At 41.5% G+C, this 13,099-nt stretch overlaps 1 protein-coding gene across 50 annotated transcripts in view; it reads right to left on the reverse strand.

The window, feature by feature from the left end:
- The window catches only part of DOCK9 (dedicator of cytokinesis 9), a 295,684-nt gene that overhangs the window by 64,436 nt on the left and 218,149 nt on the right, over positions 1–13,099 (reverse strand). For 30 of the 50 annotated variants that reach the window (XM_054245273.2, XM_054245030.2, XM_054244912.2 and 27 more), the window contains 6 exons: positions 10,017–10,163; positions 9,716–9,799; positions 8,976–9,087; positions 4,983–5,161; positions 4,630–4,743; positions 2,016–2,133 (listed from right to left, as the gene is read on the reverse strand). In XM_054245273.2, the coding sequence (XP_054101248.1) occupies positions 2,016–2,133; positions 4,630–4,743; positions 4,983–5,161; positions 8,976–9,087; positions 9,716–9,799; positions 10,017–10,163 (754 nt within the window). Of the gene's footprint in view, positions 1–2,015; positions 2,134–4,629; positions 4,744–4,982; positions 5,162–8,625; positions 8,668–8,975; positions 9,088–9,715; positions 9,800–10,016; positions 10,164–13,099 lie in introns of all 50 variants that reach the window. The other 20 variants (XM_054244598.2, XM_078372637.1, XM_078372123.1 and 17 more) reach the window with 1 other exon arrangement.

The following is a 13,099-nucleotide window of genomic DNA, read 5'->3' on the forward strand; positions in this document are numbered from 1 at the left end:
TCTCTCAGGCAAAGTCAAGATGCTCTCTAACTCTTTGACCTTAGAAGGAGGACCTGTGACATCGAGGTCATAAATCCTTCTCACTGTTGAACACTCAGATTTATTCACTGCTATCCCTGAAACTGATTCAGTGTATTAAGACCAAGAAAAGAAGAGCCAGGGGAATTTGAAAGCAGAAGGGAAGGCTGGAACATGCAGGCCAATAAGCGTCATTGTCAGTCAGTGGCTGCATCTCCCCAGGAGAGAAACTATGCAAATGTTTGTCACAAGGGACAGGTAAAAAGTCTGTGAAAAAATTATGGCCTTTTTCTGTACGCAGAGAGCTAAGAAACACATGCTATCACCAATTATAATTTTTATAATATTTCATATTTAATGTAGAATAGCATTTGAAGAACATAGAAGTCAGGAAAAAGAATACAGAACTCAAGAGAAAGAGGTCCTCAGTAAAGTAAAATTAGACCCTAAGTTCTCAGAGTTTTAAGCTTGATTCCAGAACTAGAGTCCTAATTTAAGGCAAACAGATGGAAATGCAATAAAGCAAAATTAATGTGCTTAGTTTGTTCCATTTTGTATGTCTTTGTGAATATGTGCTTGTATTTAACATCCTGGCCCAGTGCATAACTTTGAAAGTCCTTAGATGACACTTGAGTAAAATGAAAAGAACATAAATTCATCCTTGTTCTCTTTGTGCCACTGAGTAGGTGGGAAAAAAATCCCTGAGCCTAAGAACGTTTGCCTTTTAAAATGAATGTAATCTCAGAGTAGTTTTTATCCAGGCAGTGAATCACTTTTAAAACTCTCAGGCACCATGCTCCAAAGACATTAAAAAAAACTGTGAGGACGCATTCTCAGCTAAGTGTGGAAACAGGATTTTTCCAACAGAGATTTAAGGAGAAAGTTTGCTCTTGAAAGAGAAGCACCAGGGCTAAAATTAGCTAGAAACGCCCTGATGAACAAAGAGTTGCTAAAGCCACCAGAAAAAAAACTAGTAAACCCAGTTGAAAAATGAGGCTTCCCTGGAAGGAACTCCTAAAAGAGAACAGGGATTTAAGTCTTCAAGAAAGGAGGCAGTATAGATAAAGCCTGAGTATAAATAAGCCTGTTTGGTGAATTCCTATGAAAAGTGGATTTGGATCTTAAAATTCAAGAGCGAAAAAGGATTATTAAATCAGTCTCAAGTACTTTTCATAGCTACAGTGTGAACGCAGAGCAATTGGAGGCCATCATGCTAAAGATCCCCAGTAGCCTATCTCCAAGTTCTAAAGAAGTCCCCCCATCCTAACCAGGTGAATTCTGAATTGGAGAAGAGTCAAAAGAGTCAAGCAGAAGTATTTAAACGTTGAGGAAATGGTCAAAGTTGCAGTGACATGCTGTTTCCACTCATCTGACTCCTCTCTACCAAGCACCATACACATCGTGACCCTTTTCAAGACATGGGTATGGAGGGCATGGAAGATAGACAACATCCTGCCATGGCAACTAGTAAATGGTCGTTTCCAGCACCAAGGCCGCATGTGTCTGACTGTAAAGCCAGAGCTATGAACCACTGTGATCCACTCGCCTCGGCCTCCCAAAGTGCTGGGATTATAGGTGTAAGCCACCACGCCCAGCCAAATTAACTCTTTTAATCTTTATATTGCCAACTAAGGGGTGCATAACTGTGAAAAATACACATAAATATCAACAAGATTAAGGACTGCTATTATTCTAGGATAAATTTGGGCATTGGTGTGGGCTTTCTCATTTTAAAGTCTACCCGTTTCATCCCCTACATGAAATGGCATATTAACACCACCAGCAGCAGCAAAGGTAAAGACATAATCTCAGAGAGGGCAAGTCCCATGAGTTAATCGGATAAAGGCTGACATTTATTTTTTCCCATAAATTAGTCGTATCATTGGGTAGTCTAGCCACTAGCCATAGTGGGATGCTTGCTTTCTTCACTAGCTATTGGCTCCAAGACACTTTGAGAGTGATGCCAGAGAGAAGCCCACAAGAGCCCGGAGCATTACCAATGCCAGAGATGGCGCCCAACAGGTCTTTGTGGAGGCTGTTGTCCAGGGTGTTTCCCTTCTGTGGCGTCACCAGTGGATTCACAGCTGGCAGAGCCAGGGATTCGTCCTTCACAGTCTGTCAAGGGGAGGAGAGCAGAAACAATCAAAGATGACTGGAAAGGATTCCTCCCCTGTTCTTGGAAGTGCTAGGGCAAGTGCAGGACCAAGCCAGCCTGATGCAGTCAATGTGCCCGCCTGCATGGGAGATGCAGTCTTGAGGTGTGGGCCAGGGAGGAGGGTGGGATGGGTCAGAGGGGGAGCAAGGGGCATGAGATATGGAGGCTGGGTCGGGTTGGAGGAGAGAAATTACATTCTATAAAGTCCTGTTTCTCTTTCCCCAGCATTTCTAACACCTTTCCCTCTCCAGAGCTGATGCCCAACATGTTCTTAGATTATTCTGTTTTTTGTTTTTTCTTTCAGAGACAGCCTTTCCTGCTGTTTCTAACTGGAATGCTGGCCCTTATCTGTAATGCAGGGAATTACAACAGCAGCAATGACAGTCTCTAGATGTTTGTAGCATCACGTAACCTTTTAGTTCGTGGAGAAATCATATTAATTTTGAAGTTAGGTCAGAAAAAGGGATTTTACTTTGATGAAAGCCAAAGAAAGACCTATGTTCATTTTTGTTAGGATTGAAACAGTACAGGGAAGGCCACATTCTACTCTGAATTTCTCACTCTGGTTTGAAAACCAGACAGGGTTAGAGAACACATGTGTGAAATGAAATGGTGTACAGGGTGAGATAAGCGAAGTGCCCTTAGGATAGAGTTTATGCCCTCTAGAGCAGCCACGCAGCACAAAAGTGTACACACGGCTCATCTTAGTGTTATTTAGTAATGCATTTGGAGGTGAAGAGGTAGTGTGAAAATGGGACGCTGTATCACTGTTGGGGTGGGAGGAAGGGACAGAAACATGCATGAGACTCTGCAAGTGTACACCCATAATGACAAGGCGGGAAGGCGGACAACCAAGCCAGTTCTTGAGTCCAGAGTACCAGGGAAAGGGGAAATGCTGAAATAACATCTGCTGAAATTCATAGCAGATAAGCCCTCTGAGGCCAAGAAGAGAGCATTAGAAAGAGAAAGAGTGCGGGTTTTAGATGGTAAAACACTTAAAAACTTTACTAATTAAAAATTATTATAGGTTAACATTTAAAAAACCTTTTGCAATTGAAATGTGACAAGAAATTTGATAATGATAAAGCTTTGAAAAAGCTGAATTACAAGATGATTCCAAGAATCCTTTTTAAATAACAATCATATCAAAGGTACCAAAGACTGAGTAAAAAGTAAAACCATCTCTAAGCAAAAAGTTGTGAGATAATTTCCAGGATCATCTCTCCGTCGACTCAATTTCCAACACCTTTGAAAGACAGCATAAAGATAATATAAATGAAGGCAGTCAGTTCTTGGAGGTGGAGGCCCCAGTCCCTCACCTAGGCATCCCTGTCCAGTCTCACTTCTAATTTGACAGAGGGAGACAAACTGTGGCGCACAGAGGTGGCCTTTCCCAGACTGTGCAGCATGTAACTGTCAGAACTGGGGTTACCATGACCTCTTCTAGGACATGGGTTAGATCTATGTCTTTTTTGTGTCTCTTTCCCCCCATGCATTTTTACTGAATATACAAATGAAAATTCTGAGGCCTCATAGGACATTCGTTCATCATGAGAACATGGGTTTCACCCTTAATTTTTAACAAGAATTGAAGGTTTAGTGGTTGACCTTATTTAGCCAGAAATGCAACTTACCAGGAATTGCACTGGCAAAATACAGTGGGGGTATGTACTGGGTTGAGTAGTGTCCCCCACAAATTCATTTCTCCCTGGACTTCAGAATGTACCCTTATTTGGAAATATGTCTTTTAATTTAAGATGTAATTTAAAATGAGTTCATACTGGGTGGACGCTAAACCCAATAACTAGTGTCCTTATAAGAAGAGGAGAGGGGACCAGGCATGGTGGCTCATGCTTATAATCCCAGCACTTTGGGAGGCAGAGGCAGGTGGATTGCAAGGTCAGGAGTTAGAGACCAGCCTGGCCAACATAGTGAAACTGTCTCTACTAAAAATACAAAAAATTAGCTCAGTGTGATGGTGGGTGCCTGAAGTCCCAGCTACTCGGGAGGCTCAGGCAGGAGAATTGCTTGAACCCAGAAGGCGGAGGTTGCAGTGAGCTAAGATTGCACCACTGCACTCCAGCCTGGGCAACAGAGCAAGACTCTATCTTGGAAAAAAAATAAAGAAATAAGAGGAGAGGGACAGAGAGGCAGACAAATACCAGGGAGAACAAACACCAAGTGAGGATAGAGGCAGAGACTGGCACGATGGCACTGCAAGCCAGAGAGCACCAAAGATTGCCCGCAGCATCAGCAGCTGCGAGAGGAGCATGGCCAGACTCCTCCCCAGGAGCCTCTAGTAGGAACCAACCCCAATGGAACCTTGATTTGGGACTTCTGGTCTCCTGACAGGAAGAGAATAAATTGCTGCCGCTCTAGGCAGCAGCTTATGGTGCTTTGTCCTGGCTTCCCTGGGACCCAATATGTGCTGAGTTAATGTGACCATGTTTACGTACCACGCCCGCATTCACGGGGAAGGGTGACACATCCCTCACATTGATCCGCTGGACATTTTCAATCAGCAGACCAAACAGAGGCAGGTAGAGGGTGGCTATCCTTGCCTGATGACTCTGAAAAGAAGACACAAGTGGTAAGTTTATCCTAGAGTTCTGAGAACTGAACTAAGGTTGGCACTGACCATTTCCTTTATTTGGATCCTTCCTATAAAGACAGATAGTTGATTTTTATTCCCAAAACAGAGCAAAGTCTTAGTGCTGTTACTGTGAATTTTCTAATTGACTACTTTCTTTACACCACTTAAAATAAAGGACATCATCAATGCACATTCCTTCTACTGGGGACCACTCACCCTTGAAGCATATCTGTCATCAAAAGAATGCTTTATCAGCAGGTTCTTGAGCACACTGATGGCAATCAGACGAACCTCCCGGAACTCCTGGAGGGCTGTCCCCACCTCCCTCAGTAACAGTCCCACCAAGAAGTGGTTTCTGCAGAACTCATCTGTTAATGAGTAGTCAAGCTGGAGGTCTGAAATGAGGACAGAAACTACTTGAGGTAGGAAAGATGCAATGCTCTTTGAATAATAATAAAAACACCCTAAGACCCATCCTCTGCATTCAGCCCACCTTGGGTGTCAACAGACGATTAGACTAAGCTTTGAATGGGAAAGGATCAACTCTACAAGGCTGCTCTACTTCTTAGCACATGAGGATCTTAAATGAAAACTAAATTTAAATACAATTAAGTGCACTGGATTTTGGAACATATTGCATCCTACATAAATTAGTAAACAGTTTAAGTACCAATTTTTAGACTAGAGGACAGCATACGTTATATTACAAATATAAGTTTGTTATTGACAAAGTTAAAAACGTTATTATACTAGTTAACAGAACTGTATAAAAGCAGTTTGTGGGTAACAAACATGTAATTAAATAATAAACATACATGGTTTATTAAAATGTTATTTACTACAAGAGTTCATGTATTCCTTTCCTGGTCATTAATGCCTATATACTCCCATTAAAACCCAATGTATTTAAAATAAACAAATCAATATATAACCAGCTTATTTTGCTATCCCTGAATGAAGAACTTATTTAATGCAGTATTTCCTACGATATTCTCCTAATATTTCTCTACCTCAAAAACCAAATACAAATTTAATATAAACTGAAATTAAAATGGACAAAGCATCAAACCAGACTGGTAAATCATCAGCAAGCTAAATGACAAAATTGAGAGCTCTTGTGGAAAACAGATAGGAGCAAACATGAACACCACTTAGGGACGGTGCATATAAACAGCCGAACATCACCTGAATATGAAATACACATTTCAGGAAGCTGAAGCTTGGATGTGAATTGTCAGACTGACTCCTCCATTAAAGGAGTCTACAGACCTCTCCCTTTGCCTTTCGTCCCATATCAGATAGCTACTCCTAAATCTACCCAAAATATGGACCCAACTTCTATGAAACCCCTTTAGTAGAAGGGGGAGAATATTCATTTTCTAGATTATGTTCATTGTTTATGATTATTACACCTAGTTTATCTAAACTATAAGTCATAGCTTGAATTCACATAAATCTCTTAGAAGAAAACAACTTATGGTTTAACTGTGTGTGTGCTCACACATCAGTGCTTGTGTGCATGAGAAATTACGTATCTGGATGTGCGTCCCCTTCAAATCTCATGTTGAAATGTGATCCCTAGTGTTGGAGGTGGGGCCAGGTTGGAGGTGTTTGGTCATGGGGACGAATCCCTCAAGAATGGCTTGGTGTCCTCCTTGCTATAATGAGTGAGTTCTAGCTCTGGGTTCATGCGAGATCTGGTTGTTTACAAGAGTGTGGCGCCTCACTCCCCATCTCTCTTGCTTCCTCTCTTGCCTTGTGACATGCTGGCTCCCCGCTTGCCTTCTGCCATGATTGGAAGCTTCCTGGAGCCTCACCAGAAGCCAATGTTGCCATCATGCTTCTTATACAGACTGTAAAACTGTGAGCCAAAATAAACCTCTTTTATTTATTTGTTTTTTGAGAGAGGGTCTTGCTCTGTTGCCCAGGGTGGAGTGTCATGGCACAATCTGTCCAGATTGCAGATTTCACTGCAATTTCTGCCTCTTGGGCTTAAGCTATCCTCCCACCTCAGCCTCCCATGTAGCTGAGACCACAGGTGCATACCACCACGCCAGGCTAATTTTTGTTTTTTTTGTTTTTTGTAGAGACAGGATTCCATTATATTTCCCAGGCTGATCTCAAACTCCTGGCTCAAGTGATCCTCCCAGCTCAGCCTCCCAAAGAGCTGGGGTTATATAAGCACGAGCCACCGCACTGGCCCTCTTTTCTTTATAAATTACCTAGTCTCAGATATTCCTTTATAGCAACACAAATGGACTAACGCAAGAAAGGAGGTGAAGGCAGGAGTGGAAGGTAAGTGAGAAGAAAGAAAATGGAAATTCTAAAAAGCATTTATTGCTATCAGTGTAGTAAGGCAAATTACCCACAGATGTTCCCTCCACACTGAGGGCAGCCCGTCTTGCTACCAAATACCCTAGAAGTACCAGCTTGTGCTGGGTCATGGGGAGACAGGCATCATCACACATTCACTGCACAGCCACTGGGCAAAAAGAGCTCCCTGGGTTCTGTGCCAGGTAGAAGGAGAGTCCCCAGGTACAGGAGACTGGGCTGAGGGAGGCTGTGGTGAGGTTGGGAGCGTAGGGCAGGCGAGAGGGGTTAATTCCAGTTGGGGAACTGGAAGAAGGAAAGGAGACCCAGGGAGGTCCCACGTAGGAGGCGTGGAGTGGCTGGCCTGGGGAGGAAAATGAGGATTCCCCAGGGAGGGGGCTATTTGAGGTGGAGGGGTGGCATGATATGTTTGAGGAGCTGGGAGTCAGCAGCGATGCCTGGGATGTGCAGAATAGGGGGGCGTGAGATGACAGAGGTCGGGGGCCAGGGTTAGATCAGAAGACACTGAATACCTATCTGTTCCTTCAGCCCAGAAAAACTTTCCCCAGATACGCGGGAGCTTGGCTCACCCCTCACTTTCTTCTAACTGCTCTCTGGCTACCCTGTCTCAAATGTCACCCCTTTCCATATCCCCTTTCCTTGCTTTGTCTGTTCCCCTTAGGATGCATTGGGGTCTGACATTCTATGTATCTTGTATATATAGAATAGCTGGGGTTATCATCCAGGTTGTACAGAACTTATTCTGAAGCTCGATATAGTTGGTGCAGGGGAAGTATTTGTTGAATGCTTGAATGCCAACTCCAGGGCACAGTCCCCCTGCCTCATCTTAAAAGGCAGGAGCAGTCTGTGTGGGGGAAAGCTGTTTGTCTCCGAATGATGCCTTTCTGTGTTTCTCTCGGAATTCAGAAGCAGTTGATTCAGGTGCCATTACCAGCGGGGTGGCATCCGTCCACTTTTTCTCTCCTGTAGCACAAAACACCTGAGCACATACAGGGAACTAAGCTCAATACATTCTGCTTGACAGTTCGACAGACTAATGTGTTCAATTTGATTTACTCAGTGAAGACAAAGAAATCTCCATGAGCTCAACTCTCTTTACACTTAAAGAGAACATGGGACATTAATAAAGACTCAACGTGCAAACATAAAAAGCATGTGAAAAAGCCACATTGCTTGTGATTTAGGTGACTGCCACCACTATGGACAAGGGCTATGAAAATAGTGGAATAATGCATTTTGGGGTGAAGCAGGATGTTTGTTTGTTTTACTTCTTAAAGAAACATCCTAGAGTACTCAGTGACTTCAGTAGCCAAAAACCGGATGCCTCCCTGGGATGTTATAGCAGTGTCTCAGCAATTTCACTCCAGTAAAAACAAATTCACTGATTTCTGGTAAGTTTACAAATTGATCAAAGTACACAGGAAATGCCTAACAGAACAGCATATGGAAGCAGTTCAGCCATCACTTGCATTCTTTATTTTTTAGAGGAGGAAAATGCAAGAAAGCAAGCACCACACCCCACACCTACCTACAGGAGTGTCATTTGACTCCACAGCTGGTGAAAGAAAAGCTAATTCATAAGAAAAAAGGAAAGGTGAAACAAATAAAAATAAGCTATGGCAACTGAAATAGATTTCTTTTGTTTAAGCAAAGGAATTTTTCAATGAAATAGCCACACTGGCATGATCTGTAGTCTGACTGCTGTGAAGTAAGTTCCCATATTTTATCAGTATTATTTGAAATGATTTTTTTTCTTATAAAATTTCCAATCAGTGAAAAAATCAGAAAATTCAAGTATCATGCTTGAATCAATTATCTTTTCTTATTAAACAGAAATGCCTCTCTTTATAAAAAGGTTATGATATAAAGATGGATTACCTTGGTATCTCTGAATCCTGCCTTTTCCAAATGGCATTGGTAAGTTCAATGGAATATAATGTTCATGGTTGCATACCACACGGAGAAATTCAAACTTGAATTCAAAGAGGGTCTGCAGGAAGAAGTGCTTAGTCATAAATACCCCACTGGATATTTTATTCAGGATTCTAAAAAGCCTATTGGCAATAGTATGCTAGAAATCGTCATTAGCTTCTTAACTTTCTTAGAAGGCTGAACTCTATTGCACTGTACAGACTTCAGGATGGCTGCAGGGATTGATTTGAAAACTAAGGACACATTTCATTAAACAACGACTTCAACTGATTTTTAGGGCATTATTTATGCTCCTCCTTCTTCAAGGAAGGATTTCAGGTAGCTTATAATTACAGACACAGACTCAGTACAATAAAAAAGTTAGTAAGGCAGAGCTTTAAAAAAAAGGGAAAAAGATAATTCTACCAGAGAAAGGCTACATAGTGACTCCTGTTATCTTGTGAAGTAAACTATAATTCACTACACATATACTTTTAGTTTTGCAGTTGAGAAGTCATTTCAGGTGTTTAAGAGAAAATCAGTGGGTATGTTTCTTTCTCATTCTGGATTACTATGTTCCTAATATCGCACACATATTAATGTTTCCAACATAGGAGTGAGTTATGTCTCTGAGACTGATAGAGAAACAGGTGGATTTCTGATGTGAATCAGAGAGACAAAAGGAACAGTGACAACCCTCACACTACCTTAGGGTCTCCAGGAGCAAAGCAGCTAATGTAGTTGTTGATCTGCTTGAAGACAAAGCCCCTGTCCATGAAGGTGAAACATCTCTGTGGAGGAATACAAGCAAAAAGATATTTCAGGTTCAAACGTTTCGGAAATTTGAATTCAAATCAGCATTTATTGTTAATAAGTTTATCTGTGGACATAAAGACATGCCATCAACACTGCCAGAGAACCCACTATATTTTAGTCACTCTGCTAGACGGCTTATAAAAAGCACATCTTTGTCCCATAACTGACATCCTTTTCCCTGGAGGTCCCCACCTTGATGAAGACAGCAAGGCTATGATTTGCGTTCTTAGATGCCTCTGGATTATCTCGAAACTTCTGAGTGATGTGTGGCATCAGCATATTTACAACGGTTTCCACTGCATGATGATAGGATGCAGGAAATCTCTGGTTTCGCAACAACTAAAGAGAATTCAGTGAAAACAATTATTATTTTTCAAGTTGCAATCATTTGGGAGGAAAAAAAATCTTACCCCTAAGTCCATCTTAAAAAACCCAGAGTTTCTTGCTGGGTACAGTGGCTAACACTTGTAACCCCAGCACTTTGGGAGGCCAAGGTGGGGAGATCACTTGAGCCCAGGGGGTTAAGACCAGTCCGGGCAACGTAGCAAGATTCAGTCTGTACAAAAATTGGCTGGGTGTGGTGGCATGCACCTTGGAGGCTCAGGTGGTAGGATTGCTAGAGCCCAGCAGTCTGAGGCTCAGCCACTGCACTCTAGCTAGGGTGACAAAACAAGATCCTGTCTCAAAAAACCCAATAAAACCTCAAAGTCCTAGTCTTCTTTATCTGAAATTGGAAAAAATGAATTATTCTTCCTTCTTTCAATGTACTGTACAAGTGGTCAAATACTTCAAGTAAGTGCTGTGGATTCTAATTGGAACTTCAAACTTCAGCGTAATAAAGCTCACCTCAGAAGTGTTTGTAAAAAGGTGGAGGTTCATCCATTCCCGAAGATTCTGATTCAGGAGCCCGGCAGGGGATGCAGGGAGAAGGGGCAAGGACCTGCATTTGGACTGAGCATCGTTGATGATTCTGGTACCTGTACCTCTCAGAGATCTCTTTAGAAAGCACTGGCTTACATTTAAGCTCCAAATAGCCAAACTGAAAATACACATTTTGATGATTGGGCATGACTAGTTTAAACTGCTTGGCAGCAGTCTTCTTACAATCAACTTTACATAGTAATCTTTCCCCATCAGGAACCTAAAAAATTTTACCCAGATTACTTAGCAATTAGCCAACATTTATAAAAATCTTCTACATGTCAGGCATTACACTACATATTTTTACGTAATTTTTAATTCAACTCTTAGGATACTCCTATAAGTTTAATCCTCATTTGTTAAAGTGTCAGAGAGGTTAGGTACATGTGTTCTCAGTCACACAACTAACAACAATTTAGACCCAGGTCTACCATGAATCCAAAACTTGGCCTCTTTCTGTTACATGAAGCCACACTGCCCCCTCCCCTGTGCATATAAACAGAATAATTTACTGAGAGCCTGAAATAGGAAGGATGCTCCATTACATTGATCTATTCATGCACTTAATTCTAACAGCCACAAGAGGGGGGTATTTTCACCCCCATTTTATAGATGGGAAAACGGAGGCTTAGAGAGCTTACTAAAAAGACCTTTAATAAAACCCCCTTTGTCTTCCCCCTTTCAGTAACGGAACAGTAATGGTTTTACAAGGGCACGTGGCTGCCAAGCTAGACTACATTTTCCAGTCTAATTTACCACTAGGTATGAACCACATGACCAAATTATGGAAGGGATACATGCCTTGTTCAGGCTCCGCTCTTAAAAGGAGCCGCTGGCCTCCCTTGTTTCTTCCTGTGCCACTGCCTGGACTTTTTTGTGGCGGTGAGCCAGCTTCTCAGCCATGTGGATGAGGTTAACACCGCAGGCTGGATGACTGGATGGGAGGAGCTGGAGTCACTGAATGACCTTGGGGAACTAGCTGCCCTGACCTCCAAACTGCCTCCCAAACTCATGATTGTCCAAGAGAGAAACGACCTGCTGTCGAATTTTAAACCACTAACATTACGACCTGTTTTACAGCAGCCAAACCAATGTCCCAATATCAAACAAATAGTATTTTCTAAAACTGAGAAGTGGAATTAAGACATTTCTGACATGACAGCAGGCATTATCTTATGCATTAAATGCCAGAACCTGTTGGGAATATTTGAAATACCAGTCTTATAACAATTTCAATTCTCAAACCAATAACAAGAAAATGTTTATAAACTTCCATAGAGTCAAGAATTCAGTGAGGAAAGAATCAAGTAATAAAAATGTGAAGTTCACCAACTTTAAAAAAACAGATATATACCCACATGAGAAGCAAGAAGAGATCTAAAATTGACACCCTATCATTAAAATTGAAACAGCTAGAGGAGCAAGATCAAAAAAACTCAAAACCTAGCAGAAGACAAGAAATAACTAAGATCAGAGCAGAACTGAACGAGATAGAGACACAAAAAACCCTTCAAAAAAATCAATAAATCCAGGAGCTGGTTTTTCAAAAAAAATCAACAAAATAGACCACTAGCCAGATTAGTAAAAAAGAAAAGAGAGAATAATCAAATAGATGCAATAACAACGATAAAGGGGATAGCACCACAGATTCCACAGAAATTCAAACCATCATCAGAGATTATTACAAACAACTCTATGCACATAAACTAGTAAACCTGGAATAAATGGATAAATTCCTGGACACTTGCGTCCTCCCAAGCCTAAACCAGGAAGAAGTCAAAATCATGAATAGACCAATAACAAGATCTGAAGTTGAGGCAGCAATTAAGAGCCTACAACCCAAAAAAAGCTCAGGTCCAGTTGGGTTCACAGCTGAATTCTACCAGACACACAAAGAGGAGCTGGTACCATTCCTTCTGAAACTAATCCAAATAATCCAAAAAGAGGGAATCCTTCTCAAATCATTTTATGAGACCAACATCATCCTGATACCAAAACCCGGCAGAGACTCAGCAAGAAAAGAAAACTTCAGGCCAATATCCATCATGAACATAGACGCAAAAATCTTCAATAAAATACTGGCAAGCCGATTGCAACAGCAAATCAAAAAACTTATCCATCATGATCAAGTAGGATTCATCCTGGGGATGCAAGGCTGGTTCAACATACGCAAGTCTATAAACATAATTCACCACATAAACAGAACCAAAGACAAAAACCACATGATTATCTCAATTGATGCAGAGAAGGCCTTTGACAAAATTCAACAGCCCTTTATGCTAAAAACCCTCAATAAACTCTGTATTAATGAAACATATCTCAAAATAATAAAAGCTATTTATGGCAAACCAACA

Source organism: Callithrix jacchus, chromosome 1 (genome assembly GCF_049354715.1).
Source record: "Callithrix jacchus isolate 240 chromosome 1, calJac240_pri, whole genome shotgun sequence".
Classification (NCBI taxonomy): Eukaryota; Metazoa; Chordata; class Mammalia; order Primates; family Cebidae; genus Callithrix; species Callithrix jacchus.